Genomic DNA, 27,556 nt, shown 5'->3' with positions numbered 1-27,556 from the left:
GTATCAAACTATGTATACAGACACTCATAAATATAAGAAATCAGATAAAAAGGAAAAATCCTAAAGAAAACAATAAAGATTGATTCAGTTAAGAGAGAGATGCCATGCTTTTTAGTTTTGGTGTTTCATTAGTAGATATTGTTATTACATTTTTACATTTGTTTTGATATCACCAATATTGTTACATTTTTACATTTGTTTTGATATCACCAATATTGTTACGTTTTTACATTTGTTTTGATATCACCAATATTGTTACGTTTTTACATTTGTTTTGATATCACCAATATTGTTACGTTTTTACATTTGTTTTGATATCACCAATATTGTTACGTTTTTACATTTGTTTTGATATCACCAATATTGTTACGTTTTTACATTTGTTTTGATATCACCAATATTGTTACGTTTTTACATTTGTTTTGATATCACCAATATTGTTACGTTTTTACATTTGTTTTGATATCACCAATATTGTTACGTTTTTACATTTGTTTTGATATCACCAATATTGTTACGTTTTTACATTTGTTTTGATATCACCAATATTGTTACGTTTTTACATTTGTTTTGATATCACCAATATTGTTACGTTTTTACATTTGTTTTGATATCACCAATATTGTTACGTTTTTACATTTGTTTTGATATCACCAATATTGTTACGTTTTTACATTTGTTTTGATATCACCAATATTGTTACGTTTTTACATTTGTTTTGATATCACCAATATTGTTACGTTTTTACATTTGTTTTGATATCACCAATATTGTTACGTTTTTACATTTGTTTTGATATCACCAATATTGTTACGTTTTTACATTTGTTTTGATATCACCAATATTGTTACGTTTTTACATTTGTTTTGATATCACCAATATTGTTACGTTTTTACATTTGTTTTGATATCACCAATATTGTTACGTTTTTACATTTGTTTTGATATCACCAATATTGTTACGTTTTTACATTTGTTTTGATATCACCAATATTGTTACGTTTTTACATTTGTTTTGATATCACCAATATTGTTACGTTTTTACATTTGTTTTGATATCACCAATATTGTTACGTTTTTACATTTGTTTTGATATCACCAATATTGTTACGTTTTTACATTTGTTTTGATATCACCAATATTGTTACGTTTTTACATTTGTTTTGATATCACCAATATTGTTACGTTTTTACATTTGTTTTGATATCACCAATATTGTTACGTTTTTACATTTGTTTTGATATCACCAATATTGTTACGTTTTTACATTTGTTTTGATATCACCAATATTGTTACGTTTTTACATTTGTTTTGATATCACCAATATTGTTACGTTTTTACATTTGTTTTGATATCACCAATATTGTTATGTTTTTACATTTGATGTCAACTGATATTCTTTTGCACAAAACCCCCCTGTACTGTACAATACCTACAATACACTTTGCAACAGGTGGCAGATTCCTCTCTGAATCACACATAAACCTGTGACTCAAACCACTACCTTTTGGTTGAGATGTAAAACTTGTACTCATGATTTTTTTAAATAGTACTAATCCTGAGTTCCCAGCCAAATTCGAAATCACAATTTGATTTGTGATACCTACTAAAATTGTCTCCAGAATTTCAGCCGTATGCAAATACCTGAGCTACCCTGTGCAATAATAATCACACCGACCACTTCAGATATAAAAGTAATCTGTGCTGCTCTGCAAACAACGTCACAATTCTTTATTTTCTAACAAACCTTTGTGCTGGTATTCTATGTAGATAAATTCCTGTAGTATTCCACCATTAACTGGCTACACTCCTCTGTTCTCTGAAGTGATCTTTCCACATGGGCCTTTAAGTGAAGCTGGTAACACTGTGAACACTTTTATTGATTATTTTATTACCATACTGGGCCTGGAAAACTAAATGGACTATTAACCAAATCCTGACTACTTGATATTTAAATTGAATGAAATACAATATTGAACATTAACGTTAATTTTGAATAACCATTTTTTAAAAAATTACATTAACTCACTCTGAATAATCTCCAGTAGTGGTGACCAAGCTTCCTCACCCTATAAGCCACCTACCAAATGTGAGATCGTTAAGATCTGCACCTTGCCCGATTTTTTCCACAGCTATGCAAAGGGCACAGAGGTAGTAAGAAATGCTGATGTACAACAGAAAAAGGGAAATGGCTGCGGGAAAGGAGAAAACCAAGTTACCTACACCCTGCACAAAGAGCAGAGACTCTAGCAGGCAATTGAATGGCACAATTGAATGGACTAGAATCGTGCACAAAGAAGAATGAGCTGTGGCAGGGAGAGGATGAAACAAAACTGGACTGACCAGCAGAAGGAAAGCACACAGAGCTATGTGTAGGAAGTTGTATATGCGATTATTTCCACCAGAGAGAGAACAGAGCAAGCACAGGAGGGAAGGGGTCCTAAAGATGCAAAGTCCTGTAAGAGTTTTTTAGATAGAAAACTCAAGTTTCATGAATTCAGAAATTCAGCATATCTCTTTGAGTCTTAAAGATGGTTTTGTTATTAACAGGAAGCAAAACCGTGTTTCTCCAGGAATAATATTCTCAGCAGAGATAAGAACCCTACAGCATCTAGCTACTGCTGAAATTACCTACAGCACGTTTAAAGAAAAGAACGTGTTCACCGCAAATCAGTTAAAAAAAATAAATACATGCTCGTTTATAGTAGGAGAGAATGTTTTCTCAAAGGGACAAGCAGAGTCCAATTTGAACCAGGGCTGATGATAGAAGAGATCACGGCTTATGTGAGCATTCACCAGCTGCCTCAATGAGGTACAAACTGGTGATATGAAGACAGGGTCATGGGAGGAAGGTCTGGCAAAGTTCTGAAAATTAACTAATTTCCTCACTGATTAACAACAGATAAACTAAAAAAAAAAATGAATAAAGCTAAAAACTTGCATGCACACAAGAGGCAAAACACATCAGTTGAAACCCTTCAGTTCTAAAGAATTTCTGAATCATACCTGCTTGAAGAAAGGGAAGAAGGCAACAAAATTAATGTAAGTATTCCTGTCTCAAAAGGCTGAGCAGGCTGTTGTTAGAAAAAAATCAGTACTGTCATTTTAAAAATTGACAGTGTCAATGGTTCAATAGCTTTCCCACTGCTTACCTCGTTGCAATGTTGTAAGACTCTGGATGAATACAAGTTTGGTCCAAAGGATTGGGCTGTCGTGAGGCATATGGTGTTGGTTTGCTCTTCTTTTTACCCTGTACACCTGTTTTAGTCAAAAGTTCATGACGTCCAAGTTCAGTTTTCTTATTACTGTCAGAAATCAAAACCAGACATGTCATTCTTAACGAGCAAGATCCTAGCCCACTGACCACACATGAAAAAATGCAATTGAACTTTTATATGTTAATTCTTTAAAAAAGAAAAGTAGAAAATCCCTAAAAGGTCATTACGAGCAAATCTTAACAATAGAATTATAGCATTAAAATATAGCATATCGGTGCATGCATATATTAATTTAAAATAGGAGAAATCATTGGGAAGGGATTCTGTACTTCAAAATTTCTTAATGATGACAAGATTATAAAGAAAACATTAAACAACCTATTGTAGTGTTTGCAATCTGGATAGTATCTTCTGTCTGTAAAATGGAGACAATTGCATCTAACTACTTCATAAAGATCTTGTGAGGATACTTTCATACTTAACTGTCAGTTAATAGTCTGCAAAACTTTAATTTTGAAAAATGTATAAACAAAATTTTCTATTCATACCATCTTTAGGTAAGCAAATTGCATCTCAAGCATATGGACAGAACAAGGAAAGTATGTGAATGCTTAAACATCAGAACTCCTTAAACCACACTTATTGACTTCCTAGACTTAAATTTCTGAAGAATTCTGCTCAAGCATGGGCCACGTCAAAATAAGAAAAACTTCAAATCAAAACAACTCAGATCAAGATTTGCTTAGAACAGGAAAAAAGCTAAAGGTAGAATCTACCTCTGTTTCAGAATTTAGAAACCATTTTTGAAAAATTATCTTAGTACAGCTTTCCCTAAAACTTAGTGAATACATAACTGCATCCTAATCAGTCAGCTTCAGTTAGCTTTTGGGTCGGGTTCTTTTTTTTTTTTTTTTCCTTTGATTGATTGGCTGAATAATGAAAAGGTTCCAAAGTCAGAGAGAACCACAGGCAGACTACCCACATTGGCAGGAGGACTTTACAGATGACAGGAGAGAAAGATCTATCTTCATGTGTGCAGTGTATTTCCTACTGGCACACTTCTTCCTTTAAAGTTCCCCTTAAGCAAAAAAATGCTCAGGATACAGTAAAGGCATCAAATTACTCCCACTGGCGAAGGCTCCTTTCTTGCCTCTTTTTTTTTTTGTTTGTTTTTGTTTCCTAGATCACAAGTGGTTCCTGCTTTTGCAGGACAAAAGAGAACGCACTGCAGGACCTGGAACTAGCAGTTGCACTTTGGGTTCTACCCATGCATTGACCATCAGCAGAAATGCAGACGTAACTTTCTCTTTCCATTTCAGGTTTTTAAAATAACCAGTATTCGTTAACTTCCAAGTACAAAGTACAAAACCTAATTCACACAGCACTACATAGCCATCAACATGATCAGAGAGGATGAAAACGAAACCTTCTCAAAGTCCATGTCAAAAGCATTTCGTTTTGCCACCTGCAGCCACAAAAAACATTGCGGAGGCGATGGTGTTTGAGCTTTATTTTGGCCTCAAACTCCAAAGTTATACCGGATTTCTCAGGATATACAGTGTTCTCAAGTTTTATTGAATCCAACTATCATCAGAAGCATACTCCAGCAAGGAAAAAAAAAATACAATGTTCTTAAACATTTCACCAGTGAACTTTTAGGAGGAAAAAAAAACCCAAGGCGTCAGCCTTTTCTTCCTCAGTTATATTGCAGCATTCACTAGAAGAGATCTGTACAGCGTAAGAGCTATCGATCATCTACAGCCTCGAAAGCAAGTTCTTTGGTCTTCTGGTACTTGCAGTGTGCACCATTTGGCCAGCAGCATGTGCTTCCTTGCCAGATGGGCAACCAATCTGTACACCTTCTACCCAGGCAGTAAGCCAGGCCTCATGTGCCTGCCTTTTGCCTGGAAGCTGTGCCTGTGCTCTTTGGCCAGCAGGAACCAGGAATACAATATTGCTTCTGAGCATTGGGTTAGCGAACAAATAGCATGTGCTTCCCAAGAAAATATTTATTGAGAAGAGTCAGTGGCAAAAGGGTGTTACCACTGTGCCCTTTCTTGGTTTTTATGTTGGAAGGAGAAATGGGAAAAGCAGAAAAGACACTGTCCCAGAAAGGGCACTTTCAGTTGTGGAGAGGAACGATTTCAGGCCAAGAGGAGCACAATGAATGCCTGCAAGAAGCAAAGGCTTGGTACAGAATGAGGGAACGAGATGGTAGAGAAAAGGATGACCTACTGTTGACAAACTGGACTTGAGAAAGGGCCTCACATATTTGAGACAGAAGTCAGACACATCACGCTTGCTAGGCACAAGAATATAACACAGAGTTTGATCCAGGCAGCTATTCAACTTCCTCTCTCCAGATAATGGAATTGAAACTCTCAGGAAATCCACTCTAGTTAACTACCATTATGTTCTGCAGAGTAATCTTTACCACATTAAAATGAATTTGCAAATCTCTAAATTATGCCTGAAACACAAGCCTAAGGTTTTGGTATCTCAGATCAATGACACTACTGAATGCCAAACTTCTTCTACCAACTCAGTGGCAGAATTTGTAATTGAACTTCTGCACTTATAGAAACCCTGACTCAAGAGTACTAGGCTAATAAGCCATGATTATTCAGAGGAAGAACTAGCTTCAGCCATTGACTTCAAGGAGTTTATCTGTTAAGACGTTGTCTTTCAGAGTGCAAAGGCCTAGGATTCCTCAAGTCTCAAGCCTGAATACAAAACAGAAAAGGAGAAAAAAAAAATCTTCTCATACTATTTTGGATTATTTAGTCAAGATAGCTAACATCCTATTACCTGCAGAAGGTCTTTATATATTCTTGATTGAATCTGATGAAGCCAGCGCACTGTTGGAAGGATTTGGGACCCAGACCTTTAACTTCTTTGAGCTGTTCTCTGTTTATAAATGGTCCATTCTTCTCTCGCCATTCAATTATATTTTTAGCCCTGTTAGCATTCAGTCCTGCAATGTGTCTAAGAGAAAAGTTTACAGCGTACATTTATTACCATTGAACATTCATTAATACATGTGCCATCCATTACAAGGATATACGTTACTGTAGAAAATCTGGTTTACGAAACTTTGCAGATATCTGCAAATAGACTCAAAGACATCATGTTAAAAACGATCCCTTCTTTCCCTCAGTTCTATGGAAGGAATCCATTCAAATCAACAAAAGTTGGTATGGCAATACAGTTCTGCACATACCTGACTAGTAAGCCAGGGACACATAATTTATGATCTCTTGGCTATTTTTGTAATGCCAACTCAATTTGTCATGTCTTATGGCCTGCTCCCAGCTGCCCTCTTCAGGAAAGGACGTGAGAGGAGTATTCAGGACAGATAAATTGCTCCTGTGAGAACAGCCCCCTCTCAGCTATTCTCTTCCAATGGTACCACAACACCTTGCCCCAATGTGAAGAGCTGATGTCCGCTACCCAGAAGGAGAGTGGCTGGGAGCAACTTGCCTTCCTCATAATTTAACAGATCCACACAGCTTGTTCCTTTTCTCTCAGCTGCTCTCAAGTTAAAAGAACAGCTGGGAACAAGCTGCATGAGGTATTCTCAGGGCAACTCGGATCCGGCAAAGAACTTACCTGTGAAGTGCAACTGCAGTTAGCCACACTCCTTCAGGACACAGTGGGTTTGCTGCACACTTTCTGTACGTACATGTACAACTTTCTGTGTATGGTGTGAGTTAAGCATAGAAAGAGGGAAAAGAGTTGTGGTGGGCAGTTACTCCCGGCACTAGAGAAGGACATGTCTCCCATCTGGCTCTACATATCAGATGCCATTGCTGTAAGTCAACAGCAGCAGAGACCTGTTTGTGGAATGGCATAGACTGCTTCTAGAATGACACCACTAGCAAACCCGGCAAGAATAGTCAAAAATCAGGGAAAAATAAAATTAAAAAACCTTTCCATTATTCTCGCCCTCAAGCAAAAGTTAAAAAAATAATCCAAAGTTGGTGAAAGCTCAGAATTAAATTGGAGAGACACATGTTTAACTACAGATAAAAATATTAATCATTAGGAGTGGAATTTTGTCCAAATATTTCTTAGAAACATTAAGAAATCCAGTTTATTTACACTGACAAAGGAACACAACAGAGTTCACAGAATTTTCCACTGATGATCTCAAGTATGGTACTGAGCAGTAATGCAGGTACTGTAGCATTGTCATCCCTTCCATGTGTAAAATGTGTCAAAAAGTATATGTGATGCATCAGAAAGCATGAGCAAAAAGCTCTGCTCATGGTATATTCTAGACAGAGCAACAATTTCATACTCTGCACATCTGTGGGAAACTTGGACCACATCTACACAGAACAGCAGAATTGAACTGCTGAGTATCAAGTTAGATCCAGAACTTGATGCACCAAGTGCATACAAACATCAGGTTAATTAGACCAAACAAATTACTGAGCCAACATGGTTACCTCCTGTAACCATGACTGGACAGTGTCACTCCATGTCCACTGTCTTGAGGAGACACAGCAGCACCTCAGCCTGGTGCCCTCTGCTGAGCTGCACAGTCTAGTTGGACCCTGCAGAAGGCTGACAGTGCTCATCCACCGCGCTTGCTTTTATAGGCTTTTATTCATGGAATGAAAGCTGGGCAGCCTCATTTACCAATGGTACCGCTTTTTTACTAATAGCTGATCTCAACCTGAAAGCAGGTAAGGCAGAAGATAAATTAGGAGTCAGGCTAAGAATTAGATACACGGAAAAAAATATGGAAGACAAAGTAGAAAAAACCAAAAAGAACAGAAAGAGAGTGTCTTTCAAAATATGGAAAGACATTTTTGTTTTTAAGAATGATTATAAGGGGTTAAAATAACTAAAGACAGAGCTAGCAGGAATACATTTTCCTAACTTTGATACCTAATATAATTATCATTATCAAGATTATGGACATTCATTTTCTTCCCCTCCTACTGAAACTACCTGAAAAGAGGCTGTGGCACAGAGGGTGTTGGTCTCTTCTCCCGAGTAGCAAGTGATAGGACAAGAGGAAATGGCCTCAAGTTGCACCAGGGGAGGTTTAGACTGGATATTAGGAAAAAATTATTCACGAAAAGGGTTGTCAGGCATTGGAACAGGCTGCCCAGGGAAGTGGTGGAGGCACCATCCCTGGAGGTGTTTAAAAGGCGTTTAGATGAGGTTCTTAGGGACATGGTTTAGTGCTAGAGTTAGGTTATGGTTGGACTCGATCCTGAGGGTCTCTTCCAACTGAAATGATTCAAGGATTCTACTACAGAGGATGACAGTAACACTTTTGCTCTTCTGAGAGGCTGTTCAGCTAAACAATTCTGAATTCAACATACTGAAGAGAGAAAACAAGCTTTTAATTTCTAACCAAGAGAAATAAAACCCAGAACATTTTCCAAGTAAATGTGGCATAACTTAAAAAAACAACAGAAAAAGAAAACAGTAAAAAGGGATAAATTTTTCAGCGGTTTCCCCTTAAATCTTTCCTTTTCTTCTTTCCTCACCCAACTTTTACAACCTGTTCCACTTAGCAGTACCATAAAAATACCTTCGAAGAGACAGAAAGTACATTCGAAAATCCCCTTCTCAGTGTAAAAATACAGATTAATTATATCAAGTTTTTCTAAAATTGAGATTTGGCTTAAAAATTTTAAATATCTGGTTTTCTCCAAAAAATAGTTTTACCCTGGAGAATCACAAATAGCTTTAAAAGCTGATTCTTAACGATCCAGTGAAAGACTGCCTTAATGTGCCATTTTCATGTAACTGGAAGTTTAACATAACAGCCATTTGCTCCAGCTAAGCTTGAGTCAGATGGCAGACTAAACAGAGACTCTGTGATCCAGAGCCATGTAATTACTGGAATAGGAAAATGTTTGACTCACCTTAATAGTATTTCTGAGCAGATGTTAATATCAACTCCTACAAAGCTGACACACTCTTCGACCACACTGTCCAGAGTTGCTTTAAGCAAAGTCTGTGATACATCATGCTGAGAAACAAAAATGAAGATATCAGGTTACTGAAACATCGAAGCGTACATAAATAAGAACTGCAAACAATACTAACATTAATAAAAGAGTTGCTGGAACTTATCAATATCTTATGTGTGGGTACCAGTTAAAAATATAAACTGTAGAACATATTTTTACAAGGTCTACTCTCTTTGCAACATCTTTGTCACAATACAAATCCCTAGAATAAGACACTCTCCACGTTACTGGTTTTTTTAATAACTATTTTCCTGCATCATGTAAAAACAAAACTATATTAAACACATAATGATTGCTCAAAGGCATAATGCTTCTGTTCATCCACTATATCTTGTCTTTAATCTGAAATTTATTTAGCTATAAGAACAGTTTATTAAAAATAAGACAATATTTTAAAAGGTATTTAGAGAAAACATCACAAATGCTGTACTTTTGCACCTGCACACACAAATGTTTGAAAATTGTCCTATTTATGAGCACCACACTATAGTACAGTTATCATTTACTAAAAGAACAAGCCAAGTATTATATGAGGGTGGGCAATACCTAAGGCACATATCAGCCCCACAGCAACAAAATGTTTCAGATTTTTAACAGATATTTCTGGAAAGATTGGCAGGTCCTTGACCAAAGCACCACTAATGGAAATTCTTCCAGTTTTTCCATTATCGTTCTTAGTATTTCCCCCTTTTTCCCCCCACCAAAAGAAAATCAGTCACACTTGTCAAAGATGAAAGTTCTGAAGCTCTAAGATTTCTTTTCCTCGACAACACAGGCATACTTCAATCCATAACTGCTAGCTCCCCACACAAGCCCATCGATGCTCGGAAGCCTGACCTGGAGGGAGAAGCCTCTCTAAATGCAGGAGCTAATTCAATCACTATGCTGGCTTAGCTTCAGGGCTCTTATACATCACTCATGTAAATCTGGGTTGATCTGTTGTGGTTTCGTGATGCATTCATTTAGGACATCAAGCTGGATCCAAGCCAAGACAGCATAACACTTCATCCAATACTTTGTTTTACCTCCTAAACCATTCAGATCTTTTAAAGACTTTGCAGTTAAATTTAACATGCCAACAGCATCAATCCCAGTCCACTAATGTTGGTAGTTCCTGAAGTAAGGGTTAATAACTGAAACAGCTGTAAAACTTATTGCAATGTATTCCATACCCCACTCATTTCAAGTAATGGTCATGTGATGTATTTTCATGATGCGATACATAATAAAGTTACTGAAAAACAAGAAGCGCAAATTTCACCCATGTTGCTCCTCCTGTATAAAGTTCGCATGCCAAAAGCCATGTACGTGCATAAGTACTCGCATCTGCAAACAGTCTTGGCCTCGCAACCACAAAGCTTACTTGTACCCTTTGGAGATCAAATGTAATTTTCTGCTTCCTAATGTGTTGCTACTATAAGGCAATGACGACTTTTCTGAATAAAGAGAAACAAAAAACCCCCCACACCCTATAAAGAAGTCTTATGTTTCTGTTTTTCTGACTTACTGAAGATGAAGCTTCTCTTAGTGAGGATGTTCTGTATATTCCATTCTCCTGCCGCCATCAACTGGGTGACGTACCAGAGCTAGAGGCTTCCAGCTCACACACGCGCTCATGCAAGGATGCACTTACACACCACAGTACAAGAACAAGAATAAAACTGTTCAGAAACAAAACTTGGCCTCTTGTTTACCAAGTACGGCTGCCAAATACTGGGCTAGATTTTCCACGATGAAGCACAAATTAAAAATTTAATAAGAGAAAGATACTAATTTAACAATTTTTTTTCATTATGATGGAGGAAGGCAAAAGGAGAAAAAATATGGACAGTACTCAAAATTTCTTTCTGCTTTTAGGAAAGGCTGCTGACTCCAAGATACTTGGAAGTTGATTATCATATAGTTTCACAAGTTACATTAACAGGTTCCATTAACTGTAGCAGTTCTTGGCCACCTCTAAAAAAAGGTCTAGGTCTGAAAGAACAACTCAGAATATACAGTCTGTGGCAGAGAATAGGGTAGACTGCTGTTTCCCTGCATTTCAGTCTCATTCTGTAAGATGAGGATCACTCTTCAGAAGGAATAACATGGAGTTACACAATTCAAAACTGAGACATTCGTCATTGTCTCTGCAATGCCTTACAGCATAGAGTGTAGCAAAGATGGTAATCCATAGGTACGGCCTAATCTTTCTAAACACTGCTTTGGAAGAAGCTTAATTCAGTAGAAGCTTTATTTCCAGTCTGCTGAAAGTGAATCTAGATAGCGATTCAGCCAACTATATCCCCACCCCTGCCCAAAACAAGGAAAGGATATATCACCATCAAAAGCTAAGCTTCCTGAAATACCTCTTCTAATGGAAGAAAGACCAGTGCTCACAGATCCCGAGTTTCAAATGTGAACGTGGTATTTATGTGAAGATTTAAGTTCGCGGATGCAATAGTTTTTGTAAAATTCATGTGATGGAATACACGCAATTTGGAAAAACTGTAATATGCAACTGTTTATTTCTTTTGCCAGGAAGACAAGAAGTTATTGAGTCTCACAAAGATTATTTGCAATCTTTTAACTAGATTGCTGCTTGACGGTCACCATTAAAAAAACCAAGACACACACAAGTTGTTCTTTATTACTCCAACACAGAACAGTCGTACCACTTGGAATGGACATCACAGCACAAATGTGAAGGCATAAAATAAATGGGCAGACAGGACAGAACAGTTACCCTGCTTACCGTGCAAGACAGCATGGCTCAAACAATCCCTAAGATACCAATACCTCACAGAAGATATATTGAGCTAGTGAATGATGTTAAGTCGCAGACACTAGGAAAACATTCCAGACAGTGGATCTGCCTCCCAAGATGCAGCTACTGACTGTGACAGCTTCCTTTTGCTATGATGAAGAAATTTCTACATCCCTCTTTACAATGACACAAAGCACAGACAGGTGTTAGGACTTTAGTTTCTAAAAGTAGTTAACTAAAAACATGATTATCCCAATACCATTGTCAAGACTTCCTACTGTAACATGCTACACTTCAGAAAGGTTTCAAGTGCAAAGCATTTTTATGTCTTCCAAGAATTTCACTCATCTCAAACATTAGCGCCTAGATGATACTATATACAGCTATGTACTATCTATATGCACTGTGATGCTATCAGATTATTCAGACACTGCTAGAAGCACATGTACTCCACGTTACTCACTCTCTACAACAGGTTTGTAAAAACAGGAGTCCCTCTCAACTGTTGCATTACGCACATCAGAATAAAACCTGCACAAGTAAAGTCCAAGACCCATATGCAAGGCTACTTTCCAAGGGTGCTTATGCAGAATCTTACGCTGCACAGCCCCAAATCTGCAAACTTTCTTTTATCATCACTCTCCTGAAAGCAAAGCCACTTTGCTTCTCAGATAGTGTTAGGAAGTACTTAGACATCTGTTTGGTTTGGGGTTTTTTGTGGGGAGCACTATGGAAATTAATCTGCCTGCAGAAATAGCAGGCACTGTAACCATATTTTAGTATTTGTCTTCTAAGAATTATCAATGAGAGAGGGAACAAGATACATAAAATTATATCATTTGATTAATTGAAACAGCTACAGTAAATAATCATAGTTGACCAATAAATTAAATTCAAACATTACATTTTTCTAATCTTTTTATAAAGACTATCTCAATATCCCAAATGTAACTTACATTCGTGAATCTGGAAGAAAATCAAGGGCTTCTGTTTTGATTTCTGGTCATGATTACCACTCAAATTAGTCTGTGGCAAATTCGTTAAAATTACCAGTAAAAATAATATTATATTGCATATTTTAAAACCACCATTCTGCAAACCCATGCTAAAAAACTAATACAACATGGTTTCATGTACTTTCATTAAACACAGCACTAATGTTTAACACTAAAAATAGTGTTCAAGAATGACTGCCTATTAGGCACAATAGTTTTGTGCTATTTTCACTTCCGCCAGTACTTCATCTATCTTTTCTTTCTATATGGTACGAATCAGAGAGCAAGGATTGTTGTTATGCTCAGTTTCAAGAGCTATCAACACTCAGGAGAAATAATTAACATTACTGAAAACCTATCTGTTCCTTGAGAGGGTGCTACTACAACTGTAATGGAAATCAAAACCCTGTTGATGTACACAACAGGAAGGCAGTACTTTAAATAGCCTCTCAGCTCAGTTCTTTCTAGCAGTATATCAGTATGGACACTGTAAAAATACATTTGTCATTAAGATGACAAATCTATCAAGTCAAAGAACCACTGTTCTCATGAAGCCTGGAGGATGAACTTGGTCTACATGAGCACAGGTGGTGAGGCCATTACCCTGACTTTGCCTGACCATAGATACTAAACACCAGATTACTAGTGCTAGACTAGAACAGCCCTAACAAGCAGCTTTTACATGGAAATACATCATAGCTCTAAACTCTTTACCTTTGGCAACTTAAAAACCCCACAAATACTAAAACAATACACGTAACTATAATGCATTTGGCAAGATTTTCCTGGTCCCCTATAAAAATCCTAATTTCAGAAAATACAGTACGATTGCATGCCTTCCTGAAAGACAAATTGAAACAGCTTAAAATTCTACTGCAAAACACAGCAATTCTTAAATACTTTTTATTTTACATTTACAAACATTAGTAGACATCAACATGACCAGCCCATGCAGTGTCATTACTTTACAATGCCCAAGAGCCACGTAAGGCACCCTCCAACGCAACTGAACAAGAATGACTCGGAGCCTGCAGAACCTACAAATGTAGTGCAGACATGACCTAATGACGCTGGACACAAAGCGGTGGGGACGGGAAGAGTTCTCAAGTCTGGGCAGCAACCTGCAGGTTTTTGACTCCGGCTCAGCATGACAGTATTGTAACAAGATCAACTTTCATCCTAAACAAGACCAAGCTGCGTGTCCGACAACTCAGTTTGGTTTTTGATGAAGTTATACTTCACTTGTCCTTTGAATCCAAAAGACAACCTTCAATGAAGTAAATGCAATTTAATTTTTTCTGTCTAAATGTATGTCCCAAAACACTTCTAACACCTCATAAAATGTTATTTTATTTTGTTGGTACCTACCATTAACTTCTATATCCATGACTTTCAATATTGACATGTGAGACTAGCCAACAAGCCTCTTGAAAAAACACTTTTTTTTTTTTTTCTTTAAATAGTACTGTAACTGTGCAGCCTGAATGACATTTACTGAATGAGAAATTAGGTGGGACAACACATCCCAAGCAAAGTTCGAAATTATATTATTTTACAGAGATTCAATCCACAGAAACATGTTTTAAAATTTAAAAATGGGAAAAAACATTCCCTACTTGTGCTGTGGCCTACATACAATCAGTTGCATTTCAAATGCTTGTGAAACCACAAAAGTAAAATGCATTCAGGATAAGCCCTTAAGTACAGCAGGACTAATGCAACACAAATTATGTAATGGTAAGTACCTTTTTCATGTGCAGAAATATAAAAAAAATTAAAATACACCTTACATGTCAGGTGGAAATATTGGAAAGTTCAGGCAGGGGGTTTTAATCTCTAGCGTCCTCTGGAAAATCCCTTTCAGTTAGATTCTAAGAAAACAAGCTTATCCCTCTGATGTTTGATAAAAGGACCTAACTTCAATAATTTCTTTTGAAGATTGCTTGTGGTTTCTCCAAGTGTTATATTGTTATAGGATATATTGTTATCCTATGTACTTAACTCTGACTCATTTCTTGTTTTCAAAAATCCAAATTCTGTTTATTTTAACAGCATATTATTATTACTGAAATATCCCCAGAGAGAGAAACGGATTTATATTTTCAAAGAAAATGATAAAACAAAAACAAAGTCTGTCAGATCTGACATTAAAAAAAAAAAGAAAACAAAAACGCACACTTGATCTTGTAAATGCTTCAAGTCACTTGCAAGTTGCTGGAATTCATCATATATTTACTTGTGCTTGTGTTCTAACTGGAGCAGTAATATTGCTAAGCTTGTTACACAAATTCAAACCCATGGCTAACATGTCATATTTCTAAAACTAACTTATTTGACACAAACAAGCTAGCAGCAAATGACACATATCCAAAAACATCTTCCTCTTTCCAGCGCAGGTAACCAGTTTTCTCCAACGCGTATTGTTATGTGACTAAGGGGCAGCAATCTCAATTGCAATTATCAACCACCACATAACTCCTGAAGATTCCAATGGGACATTTTCCTGTTAATAACAAAGGTGACCGCCCAAACTGCTAGGTGGAAAGCCTACATTTCAATTTCAGTCCAAAACTGTATTTTGTGGCTGTTAAAGCTCTACAAATATAGGGGATACCCTGCAGTAGTACAGAAAGGTAAAGCGAGGACCATCAGGAGTGGAGTTTCATAGACCACATGGCTGAACAGCAACAAATTCAGTTGGAGATTTTCCTGGAAAGTGCCAAAGGATAAGGGTGGGGGGGGGAGGAGGGGAATTACACTGATAGGGGAGAAGAAAGAGTAAATTTCTAGAGGGACAAGGCAGAAGTCATGAAGCCCAGGTGAGTCTGGTCATATGTGGGAATTCTGTTTAGTCTGAAGTCAGTGACCATCCATCTCCCTGCAGCAAACAGGCGAGAAACAGCAGCTTCTGGGTATAAAGTTCCCACTGGCCTCACTGAGAGCAAAGGCAGCCCCCAGGAGGTGTGAGGAGCTTGCTAAATGCCTCTATAAATACACAGACTTCTTCCAGCTCCACTGAAGACATGGTAGAGTTCTGCTCACTCCTCTCTCCTGAGGAAATGTGCTACTTGGAATGTTTTATAAAACTATGAAAAAACAGCAAATTCATTTAAGGGTATTTGCTAAAATTGAAATATTTGTACAGTTGATACATATTTTATGATACCCTAGATTTCTAATGAAAGCAGCTTCTCAAACTCGCTGGCTTTCTCGAAGTTAGTATACAAATACACTTGGCAACTGCTACACCAGCTGACTCATATCAGCAATGGACTGAGAATATATTTAATACAATGACATATCCATCTCCACATTAGAAATGTATATGCCAAACAATGACATTTGGCAATTTTTTAATTCCAAACCAGAACCAGTCATGATACAATGAAGAGGAAAAAATATTTTTATTTAATGTGACACTACCTCCTGAAACTCTTGCTGGAAAGTGCTTTTAGGAAATTTGACTTTTCTCAACCCTTTGCCTGTGTGTGGTTTTATTGTGTGTTTGATTTTTGGTGGGTGTTTTTTTTTTTTTTTTGGTGTGTGTGTGTGGTGTTTGGTGGTTTTGTTGGGTTTTTTTTCCCCCCAATAAAATGGATCAGTTCAAATTGAATATGCTTAAATAGCACACTCAAATCCCTCTCTGTTCAGTTCTCTCCCTCTCTTCTACTTGGCTCCTCCTTTGCTTTCATCAGGCTCTCCTCCCTTCTGCACCCCCAACCTCTTCCACAGCATAGCTAACAGCAAAAATAAGCTAGGAATGAAGCAAAATGCAAGACATTAGTCTGCAAAAGACACAGCCAAACTCAAATAAAGCAAGCTTATTTTCTCTCCTTACTAAAAAGCATATGCTTTTGATTGACGTATGACAACTCAAAAAGTCACCCAGGGTAGTGTTTATTGAATGACCCATGGAAGACTGAAAGCTGCCAGAAAACCAGGAAACATGAGAAAACAAAAGCTTCTTCAGTACCAGCATTTATGGATTTGACAGGCAGAGTACATAAGCATCCGTTGTGTCATTCACATCTTGATAACTGAAACCGATTTCAGCACAGCTCACCATATATAACAGCAAGCTATACTTAAAGCAAAAGCATTAAAAAAAATTGGAAAAAATCTCCATGATGTAGTAAGTTTATATGTTTTTAAAAATCTGCTGTGCACTTAGCTTAACAAAATTTGCATTAAAATGTGTTCAGTACCTTTCCTATTACATATATAGCACAAGGAAAGTGTTTGCACGTTGGCGGCTGAAAAGCTGACAGGACTGCACTAACTTGTCAGCACTATAAAAATTAAGTTCTCAATGACAATTTTTACACGTAAATGAGAACACCAACATTTTTCTCATTCTCAAAACCAAGCAACCATCAATATTGACAGTATATGATTGTTACTACTACAGTGATTAACATAATATAAAACCTGAGAAATCAAAATGAGCTAGTAGAATGGCATAAACAAGAATAATGCATGTACTACCTTGTACATGGAAATAGCAAGTGAGTACTCTTGCAATATACATTTTTTTTAAAAAATATCTGAGTAGGTACAAGGGAAAAGCACAAATCAAAGAGCACTTATTTTCCCAGTATCCCTGACAGACACTGTGACTTGTGGCCTCATAACATGACCCTTACTATTATTCGAGGTCTAGAAATTCCTTCAAAAGGAATAGTGTTTAAATTATTCATAAATGTATAAAATAATATAAAAATTTATAGTGCAACAAATTAATGAAACTTGCTTGGAGCATGGAGCTTCCTTAGGTATTCTCTAGTGGAAGATTTGTAAAAAATTATTGCATTACTATTACTGACTTGCAAATTTTACAAGTTACTTACAAACTTAGAGCTTTTAATATTACAGATATGAATATATTCATTGCAAATGTGTAATCTGACCACAGATTATGGCATCATTCCTTTTAAAGATTGACCTCTATTTCCCCTTGCAAAAATATTTTTTTTCTTTTTTTCTTTTTTTTTTTTTAAAATAAAGGATCTAAAGCTTAATCAAAGCTTAACCAAAACAAGTCTTACATGAGCTTAGGAAATCACAAAAAAATAAAATAAGAAATAAAGTATTTGAGAATCTAAGAGTTAATCATTTAAAAACTCTTAAAAACTACCATTTTAAAATGAAGTATCTTTATGAATTCTAATTATAAAACCATTTAGTCCAAAAAGCAACTTTACTGCCTTAAGTTTGGCTTTGGTAAAGTTTGTAAGGTAGGGGGAATAGAGTTCTCTATTTGTACAAACAATCACAGCAGCAAGCTGGTAGACCATTGAGCAAGAAGGGAATTAAAATAATCTCTGATTTTGCAGCACTTTTGTCTGCTTCCCACCATTTGCAGAAGTATGCCCCTTACAATGTGAAGAGCAATCCAGAATCAAGGCCTGCTCCATTGAAATCACTGTCTGATGTCCCACTACACAAATTAAGGTCACAAGTTCAATACAAGTTTTATCAGTGCGGACTGGGAATGAAGAGATGAGGTACCAGATAGATCAACCAAATGATTAAATGGGCTTATTCAATGTCTGTCTGCTTTCGCAAATTATTACTTATACTACAAGAATCCAGAATATTTAAATATGAAAAAAATAATCTTTATTATTTGATGCTCCTTTCTATGTGGAATTTGAACTTTAAGAACAACTTTAAGACAGTTGTTCTCCTCAGTAACCTAGATTAAGGCATCAAGCTCTGGACTTTTCCTCACGCAAGGCAGAAGTTGCTGCAATCAGAAATTAGACAACTGAGAAATCTTAGATCAGCTATGGCAAAGCTTGACCTTCTGGAATGCACAAAGCTTGACAAGAAAGTTCAATAAGGACAACGGCCAGACTTTGCACCTGGGACACAGCAATGCTGGCTGTACATACAGACTCGGGGACAAGATGCTGGAAAGCAACTCTGCAGAGAGGGATCTGGGGGTTCCGGATGACAGCAAGTTGAACATGAGCCAACAGTGTGCCCTGGCAGCCAAGAGGGCCAACCGTGTCCTGGGTGCATCCAGCCCAGCATTGCCAGCTGGGCAGGGAGGTGATTGTCCCGCTCTGCTCTGCACTGGTGCGGCCTCACCTGAAGCACTGTGTGCAGTTCTGGGCGCCACAGGATAAAAAGGACATAAAGTTACTGGAGAGTGTCCAGAAGAGGGCTATGAATTTGGTGAAGGGTTTGGAGAGGAAGCCATGGGGAGCAACTAAAGTCACTTGGTTTGTTCAGCCTGGAGAAGAGGAGACCTCATGGTGGCTATAGCTTCCTGACAAGGGGAGGAGGAGGGGAAGGTGCTGATCCTTCTCTCTGGTGACCAATGGCAGAACCCAAGGGAATGGCAGGAAGATGTGCCAGGGGGTGTTTAGGTTGGACGTGAGGAAAAGGTTCTTCCCCCAGAGGGTGGTGGAGCACTGGAACAGGCTCCCCAGGGAGGTGTCACGGCCCCAAGCCTGACAGTGTTCAAGAAGAGACTGGACAACGCCCTCAGACGCATGGTGTGAATTTATGGATTGTCATATTCAGGGACAGGAGGAGTTGGACCCAGTGGTGCTTGTGGGTCCTTCCAACTCAGGACATTCTACGATTCTATGAAAGCTCAAGTGCAGGTCTTGTAGTGAGGTCTCCAGCATGTGGCTGCCTAGGCTGATGCAAGGAGCAGAGTTAATCCCAGCCACAGCAAGATGAGGAAGACAGCTATGCCTGGCAAGTCATCATCACTAACCCTGGCCCAAGCAACATCTGCCTTCTGATGCAAAAGGATACATGGCCAGCTAATGCCATTCCCAGCCTGCCAGCTCATCTCAGAGTGAGATACACCTGAGGATGCAGGTCTCAGCCACACAAACATTTGGTGTGCGCCACCTGAGGCTCCAAGGTAATTCATTCTTTCATCCAAAGCCAATCCTGCAAATACACACTTCCAAGTTCACCCAACTGGAGCAAAGACCTATCAAAGTTCACTGATAAGCCACTTCAATGCTGAGCATATGCTTAAGTGATTGCAAGATTCAGTCATAATTAAAAAGAGAATCTAGCAGGAGACTGGAACTTTTCAGTACTTTGGTAGATAGTTCAGTAGACTTAAAAAAGTAAAAATAATTCGATTGTAAAAACTAAGAAAAGTTCAAGGAAGACAAAATATGAAACTTCATTAGAGAAAATTCAGAAAACCACTCTATTTTTTACCCTCTAAAAACACAGGCAGTCAAGAATGTGAAGAGAAAAATGCAGGCTAAAATGTAATAGCATTGGTGATTCTGTGCTGCCTCGAATGCTCTTCCATTGTAAAGGCAGAACAATTTCCCTTAAAATAGTTAGCCTAGCTTATTTAAAACAAAACAGAAAAAACCTTAGTCAGCTCACAACGTAAGATTTTTTTTTTAAAGCGTTTCACATGCAGATTAAGAAAAAAAGTATACAAGAGTGTTTTAACTACAATATTCAGACTGCTCCATCTTCAAGATATTATACATTTCAGTGCCAGGCAGAAGACTGTTGCTTTCTGACTCGCACATGCAAGGACATAATGCTTTCAGCAGATCAGGACTAGCTGTTGAAAAGGTTTAGCATCATGTCCCAACAGAAAGAGATCAGAGTTCAGGAATTATGTGGAAGCTTAGCAAATCTCAGCTTGCTAGTTTTCTACCCTAGCAAAGCTCTCAAGTTCATATGCCACAGTTGGAACACACACAGTTCTGATATGGGTTTAAAATCTACATTCAACAATATCATTTTTTGTTTTAAAATAGACATAAATATTGAGAGGTTTTAGCTGAATCCGGAATTTAGTGTTTCAATATTTCTTTCTAAATATTTACATATATGAATAATTCTACATGTACATAAAGAATTAATGTGAGGTGATCTGCCTAACAGGCTGTCTTCATTTGAGTATTATTTTCATTTCTGTTAGCCTTTTGAATACAGAAAGATGAAGAAATTTCTGACTGTTTTACAGTATAACTATAATTAGGACTAGACATCATTAGAATATGCTACTAGTCTAAAGTAACAGGTATATGACTGCTCATCACAAAAGACAAAGGATTCAGTTATACGAAGTTCTATAATTTGTGTCTGTCATTAGCAATGAAAAATGCTGAATTGACCCTAATTCAGTCTTCTTTAGGACATGAGATAATTTCAGCTGGAGGCATGTAAGCGGAGTTGAAGGTTTTGAGGATGGAAAGTAAAATCTAAAGTCATTCAATTATTATTATTATTTTTTTTTAAGTTACCAGTAAACGAACACAACCTTTTAAACACCTTTAGATTTTGGTTTGGGGGTATTAGGCATCCCGAAAAGACATACCAAATAGCTCCTGTATACAAGAATACACATGGTATTCTTCCAGTTACTCATCCTGCAACTAAGAGCAAACCAGTCACTGAACCTCGGTCTCTAGCTACCACTTTTTGATTCCCTAGATCCTGCTCCTAAGAGTCTAGAAAACCCGCACATAAGAGCAGTGCATTGTCAAACACCCTGAAGTCCTTACATAAAACATCGAAAGCACTCTTAACTTCTCCCAAACTTTCAGTGGCAGAAAACACATAGCTGGTAGTACAGGGATACGAAGTGGTGGGGTTTTGCTTTGCTGTACTTATTCAGACTGCTTTGACCTGTAGGTGACAGAACTTCTGGGAGATATTTTCTTACAGTAACAGTTCTGGTTTTGCCACTATATTGTGACATTAGAACAGCAGTAACTTCCCCTGCCACAGCCGCTCACGCACAGACATTGCAGAACCTTTAAACTTCACACTTCCAGGTACCTGAAAACAGTCCCAGTTTTACAGATGACAAATCAAACCCACAAGAATTTCCCTTAAACCATAGTAGTAAATGAAAAAGAAGAGACTACAATTCTTAATTTCCTGTCTGCAACCTCAGCATCATTACCCAGAAGCAAACAGCACACATTTTACCTCTCCAATATCTTATGATGTTGATGCACTGATCACTGTGTTCTGTGACTGCACGGCCCAGGGTCAGCTTACAAATGTTTTCATATTTTTGTTTTGAGTTGTCCCATGCATCAGTGGGAAACAACTAAAACGTAGTTCTAAATACCCTTCACTTTAGAAGGTAATAACCACTGCTCATTAAGAAATTGTCTTAGTTATCACAGCTGGAGGAAAAGATGTGCTGCGACTGAATCCATTCTATCCCACTCCAGAGGAATTGCTTGTATGTCCAGTTCAGTGATAAAAATTAAACTGCCCTCTTTTACAAGTTATTTTCAGGTAGCAATCAAGATTTAGATGTAACTGGACTGTTCCCTCAGACTAACAGATTTAAGGTCTGGATAAGAAGTTGGAAAACAAAACTATTTAATACCACAGATGTAGTCAAATCCTAGCAGTGGGGAATAAAACCAGCTGATGCCAAGTTCTGCTGCTGCTGCTTAACTGCCGACAACATCAACCAGACCACCTCACATGCACAACCAAATAGGATGAACGGTTCCAAATTCTTTAAGTTTTTTCCTAAGATACTTTGTAAAACAGGTAAAATTCAAAATGGCCTGTACTTCATTTTTTTTTTTTAGTTAGATGGGATTTATGAGGAGCAGATTTTTATTATTGCATGTGTACCACCAAAAAAAACCCCAAACAACCAAAGCCAAACAAACCCAAAACCAAAACAAAAAAACCACACACATACAAAATCCCAACAAACAAAGAAAAACAACTGGAAACCAACATCCAAATGGTTCAAGTTACATACATAACAATGACCTCTAGGTATGAGGTATGGAAACCTGTTCCAAAGGATAATGGAATACAGATAGCTAGGAAAATGAGAAGAGAGTATTGCACATAGATTATATGTTATGTCATATCACATGAAAGAAATAACCAGTTCCTCCTGAAAATGTTTCTCAAAGGAAGACAAAATGCTCCTAGCCACATCAGCCATTTTGATATTTCTATTTGGAACAAACAGGAAGCTACAACTAATAATGTTCTTCTTGATGCCTTATGCACAGATATCTTCTTTAAGTTCTTTCAGTCTTCTCCATCAGTCAATTTTAAGAAATGGATACCTCATGATTCAGATTGTTCAGGAGAGTTTAATTTCTTCCTCTTTCTCTTCCCATCTGCACACGTTGCACCTCATCGCACTAAAATATACATTTTCTCAATCTGAAATTCTGTCTGCAAATTTTAGCCACTGAAAGAGTTCTCTTGGAGAGCTGCAGCACCAGAACATTTCCAGTAGCTACTAACTCAGAAGCAGCACAAATGTCCACCTCCAGCTTTCTGTCTCTTTGGATATCTGGAACGTAAAACCACACTGGTATTTTATAAGACTATAACACTTGCCCAGTATTCACTCATTTCCAACTCATTCAGAGGTTTCATAAAGCATCCATATATTTAAATAATTTTAATCTATTTTCTATTTGTCTTCATTATGTACCTCACGTCTTATGACTGGAAGGAAAAAGCAAAAAAACCCACCCACAAAAAAAAAGCCATTCTGAAAGGTCTCTCTAAAATTCAGGTTGCAGACACTCAAAGTGACAGAAGCCTTAGCACACTTCTTCCCAAAGCCCTGAAAAACGAAACCCCACAACACTTTAAGATATGCCATTTACCTGGGACACTGGCTTTTCAGAAAAGATAATGAAAGCAGCATAGTGGCTTATTAAATAGAACTGGGAAACTATATGGTACCCAGCAATAGCAACAGAGGGTCAGATCTCAGGATGTGATAAATCAGAAAGCCACTCTAATGACTTGTACACTGAGGGAAGGAATGCTATGAAAATCAGGAGCATGGACATACTATTTTGCACATACTTCAGGTCAAAATCTGTACCGTTACCCTTCCTACCCAACGCTTACAAGTGTTTTCAGCAAAATATCCAGGTTCTTTAACCCTGCTACTCAAAGTATTCCTAACAAAGGCCCTCAGGTAAGGAAGGAAACACTACGGCAAAACCAGATTTACCTGGCATATCCCTAACATATACATTCATCGTAACACATACACATAACACTCATCAACACGGCTTTACTATCCCACCATAGAGAGAAGCAGTTGCAGAGAGAGAAGGCAGCAGGCGAACTTGCCAACTTACACTTTCTGAGAAGACGTGACTGCAAGTGTGTTCAGAAACGCTGCTTTAGAGCAGACTTAATTAAGATTAAAAGTAGTCTTTCACTATAATTTAGGAATAAATGGGACCTGTCACTGATACAAACCTCTTCCACAGAAGAGACAGAAATTTAGGAGGACATAATGGAAATAAAATTTCCTTAACTCCTCTCTTCAGTTCATTAATATATACTTGCATCCATCAGCCAGATTAAAATAAAATGAAGGACAACTACACAGCAGGAATAAAGGCTGGAGGTAAAAATACCCAAACAGACAGGGAAGGTTTTAATACTTACAAAGATTCTCCAGATTATCACAAAACCTCAAAGTAGGTGGATTGGTGTTTAAATTTACGCTAGTCTTAAGGTATGAGAATCTTGATTCACAGCAGCATTTCTATGCAAGTTGAGGAAGTAAAATTGAAATAAAGTATGGTAACTTAAAACAGTGAATTAGAGAGAAAAAATAAATGTTTTAAGGATGCTTAATTCTTCTGCCCAGATAAATATGTCAGAAGTCCAGGCTCACAAAAAATTTTTCATTTTTCTCCATAATAATAACATACAGTACTTACGCCATTGCAAATTAGTATTACATTTGCTCTTGTAAAACAAGTCAGTTTGAAAACCCTAAATGTATGCTTACTGGTTGAAATAAATATTTTTCTTTAAAGTTTTATCTTGCAAACCAAGATTTCTGTGACAGCAAATCATTCTAATGTTTCAGTCCTTAATTTACTGATTAAAAAGTCCGTCTTAACAGGTCCTTCTTTAAATATGAAATGGTCATACACATTACTGAAAATTTACCACAGAATGCTAATGAAAGAATACCAGAAAAAGTTACCATTACATATGTAACCAAAAAAAAAAAAAAAAAAAATGAAAAAAAGTATCCATTTTAATTGTTTTGTCCTCTTGCTGGGAAAGTAATAAGAAAAATCCAACCAGTTTTACTCGGCACAGGAATAATGTGAAGCAATGGAACATTGGTTAGTGTCTCCTGCTCTCTATATTTTCCTGCCCATTTTTAAACAAAGAATGTTCACTTGCAATCAATAAGCATAAGAATGTTTTCCTATAGAAAATGACACGGAACACAGCATTTTAAAATGGTAACTGCCTTCCACTGCATCCAACAGGACAGTAGCCATTTACCTGTACCCCTTGTCCTTCCAAGTGCAGTTCAAGGTCCTCGTGCTGCCCTCTGCGTTTTGCACAGTTCAGGTCAAATTTCAGAGCACCTCAGCTTTCCCTTGAAACACTACCACGTTTGCTCTGTTTAAGAATGAAATCTGCATGCCCTTAGGGCTTGGTAGAGTTAAAGGGCAAAATCCTGGCTCCATTTAAAGTCAGTGGGCAGTTTGCCACTTAATTCAATTGGGCTAGTATTTCACAGTGACCTTAAGGGTATAGCAGAAAGCTTGTACCCATGTACCCTGTCTTTGCTTGGAAGAATAGCAGTGGCCTGTATTAGTTTTTAACAGCAACATCTGGGTGGCAAATGGGACGCTTTTGCTTTCACTTTGAAAGCTCACATGAAGATTGCAAGCATTCATTCAAATCGTATTTTATTTTGCAGCAAGAACACACATGGTTTTGAATATTAACCAAAATGTGGCTGTACCAGTGCCATATCACAAATGACAGGAGACATTGGCAGAGACAGCACAAGTACAACATATTTTACATTACCATCTCAGCATCCTAAACAAACTACAGTGGTATGGGGTTGCATGAGTATATCAATTTGTGTATCACTATGGGCAGGCAAAAATCTATAGAGTTTTTTTTATATAAGTAATTAACCGGCTAAGATAACAGTTCATTGGAAATTCTAAGTATGGTATGCAGAAAATAAGTTTTTTAATTAATCAGCACAACGATGTACAATCACTTGTAATCAACACTATTACTCACCTCCTTATAAAACAAGATTCAAATGCTCCCTCATACACATTATACAAATTTGCGCTTACAGGACTGTACAGTTAACCTGTGGAAAACCCCAAATATTTCCCATGTTTTACTTCTCACACTTGAGTAAAACAACAGTAGACATCGGTGATGGATGTCAGGATGCTTAGCTGTCTACTTTTTTTTGAGTTCCCTTATGTAAATAATAATCTGTTTCAAAGTTAAAAATACTTCTCTTCCTCTCAGCTAATGTATATGGGTACTTTCATATCCTTATTTAGGAACTTGGCAAGAAACGCAGAGGGTAACTGATTTTGCATAAAGTCTCCCTTTCCCATTTTCAACATTCTGGCATAATATTAAAGACCAACTCAGTAAGGACAAGGGCAGAATAATTATGTTGTGCACTGCTTTCTCAGTTTTTGAGTAGAAATCAAATCAGTAATTATTGCCCAGATGATTTGTTAATACCATAAGCTTGCCCTCACACTCAAAACTTCAAATAAAAATAGTAGTAAAGTCTGCAGATAGTAATTTTTATCTTAAGACCAACACTGTAGTACTTGTACAGTAATTAAAAAACATTTTCCACTTATTTTTGTCCAGTGAAATGAAAATATATTCCACCACTCAAATTGTGAAAGTGCTACCTAGTACAACCTGCTAGCCCAGGAGAGGGAGAAAGATGAAGAACGCCAGTTAATTCAATTACTGACAGAAAAGACATCAGGATGAGTACCTAGCAGGTCAGGTTCAAAAACACATCAGAAGCACCAGTGTTAAGAAAATAAAGAAAAAAAAATAGAAAAAAGAAAAGAGCTTGCGCTCCCTGTGCTGAGTAGCACTATTAAATTCAGATGCAGGGTTGTGTTTAGGTTGGACAGGCCCCAACAGTAGAACAAAGTCAGTCTGTCTTAGTACCATAACCAAATTCTACAAGTTAACAGCTTTTCATGAAAAGCTGCCATTTCAAAATGTCAATCAAACCTGAATATAAGTGGGAACTCCTGCAGAAATAACCAGCTGCAGGTTTGAAAAACATTTTTCACTGAAAGTGGAAACACAAAAGATGTTTGAATGAGATCTCTTTTCATTCCTGTAACAGTAGATGGTCATTTTCACAACATCAAGGACAAAAACATAAGACAAAATTGCAAATAATGTCTTGAAAGAACCATTTGCAGGGGTGATGAATGATTCAAGTTATAAATGACAGAATTATGGGCAAATGGAAACTCATTAATATGAAAAAGCTTCTAAGATCGCAACTTGTCTCCACTTTTTCTTATAACATCTGAATGATCAGGTTGTACGTATTAATTTCAATCCATGTTTAATATTCGCTTTCTCACCTTCGGGCAGCAGCTTATACCAAGATCATCCAATTTGCAATAAAAGTAGTATGTCTTTATGGGGTTTCAGGTGTTTATTAAACAAAAGAAACAGTCTCAAGTTGATCAAAACACAGATTCTAACAGAACAAAGCTAAAATTTATAATCTACCCACGGAAAGAACTCAAGTTATCTAATTCAGTTCTGTACATCCAAATGCAAGCCACATTTACTC

General features: G+C 37.2%; 1 protein-coding gene across 2 annotated transcripts in view; it reads right to left on the bottom strand.

Annotated features, from left to right (window-relative positions):
• The window catches only part of SRBD1 (S1 RNA binding domain 1), a 134,604-nt gene that overhangs the window by 14,297 nt on the left and 92,751 nt on the right, over positions 1 to 27,556 (bottom strand). For both annotated transcript variants that reach the window (XM_065631093.1, XM_065631094.1), the window contains exons 19-21: positions 9,106 to 9,212; positions 6,026 to 6,202; positions 3,152 to 3,304 (exon numbers count right to left, since the gene is read on the bottom strand). In XM_065631093.1, the coding sequence (XP_065487165.1) occupies positions 3,152 to 3,304; positions 6,026 to 6,202; positions 9,106 to 9,212 (437 nt within the window). The remainder of the gene's footprint in view (positions 1 to 3,151; positions 3,305 to 6,025; positions 6,203 to 9,105; positions 9,213 to 27,556) is intronic.

Source organism: Caloenas nicobarica, chromosome 3 (genome assembly GCF_036013445.1).
Source record: "Caloenas nicobarica isolate bCalNic1 chromosome 3, bCalNic1.hap1, whole genome shotgun sequence".
Classification (NCBI taxonomy): Eukaryota; Metazoa; Chordata; class Aves; order Columbiformes; family Columbidae; genus Caloenas; species Caloenas nicobarica.
Note: the sequence above shows the minus strand (reverse complement) of the source record. Positions and strands in the feature narration are given on the sequence as shown.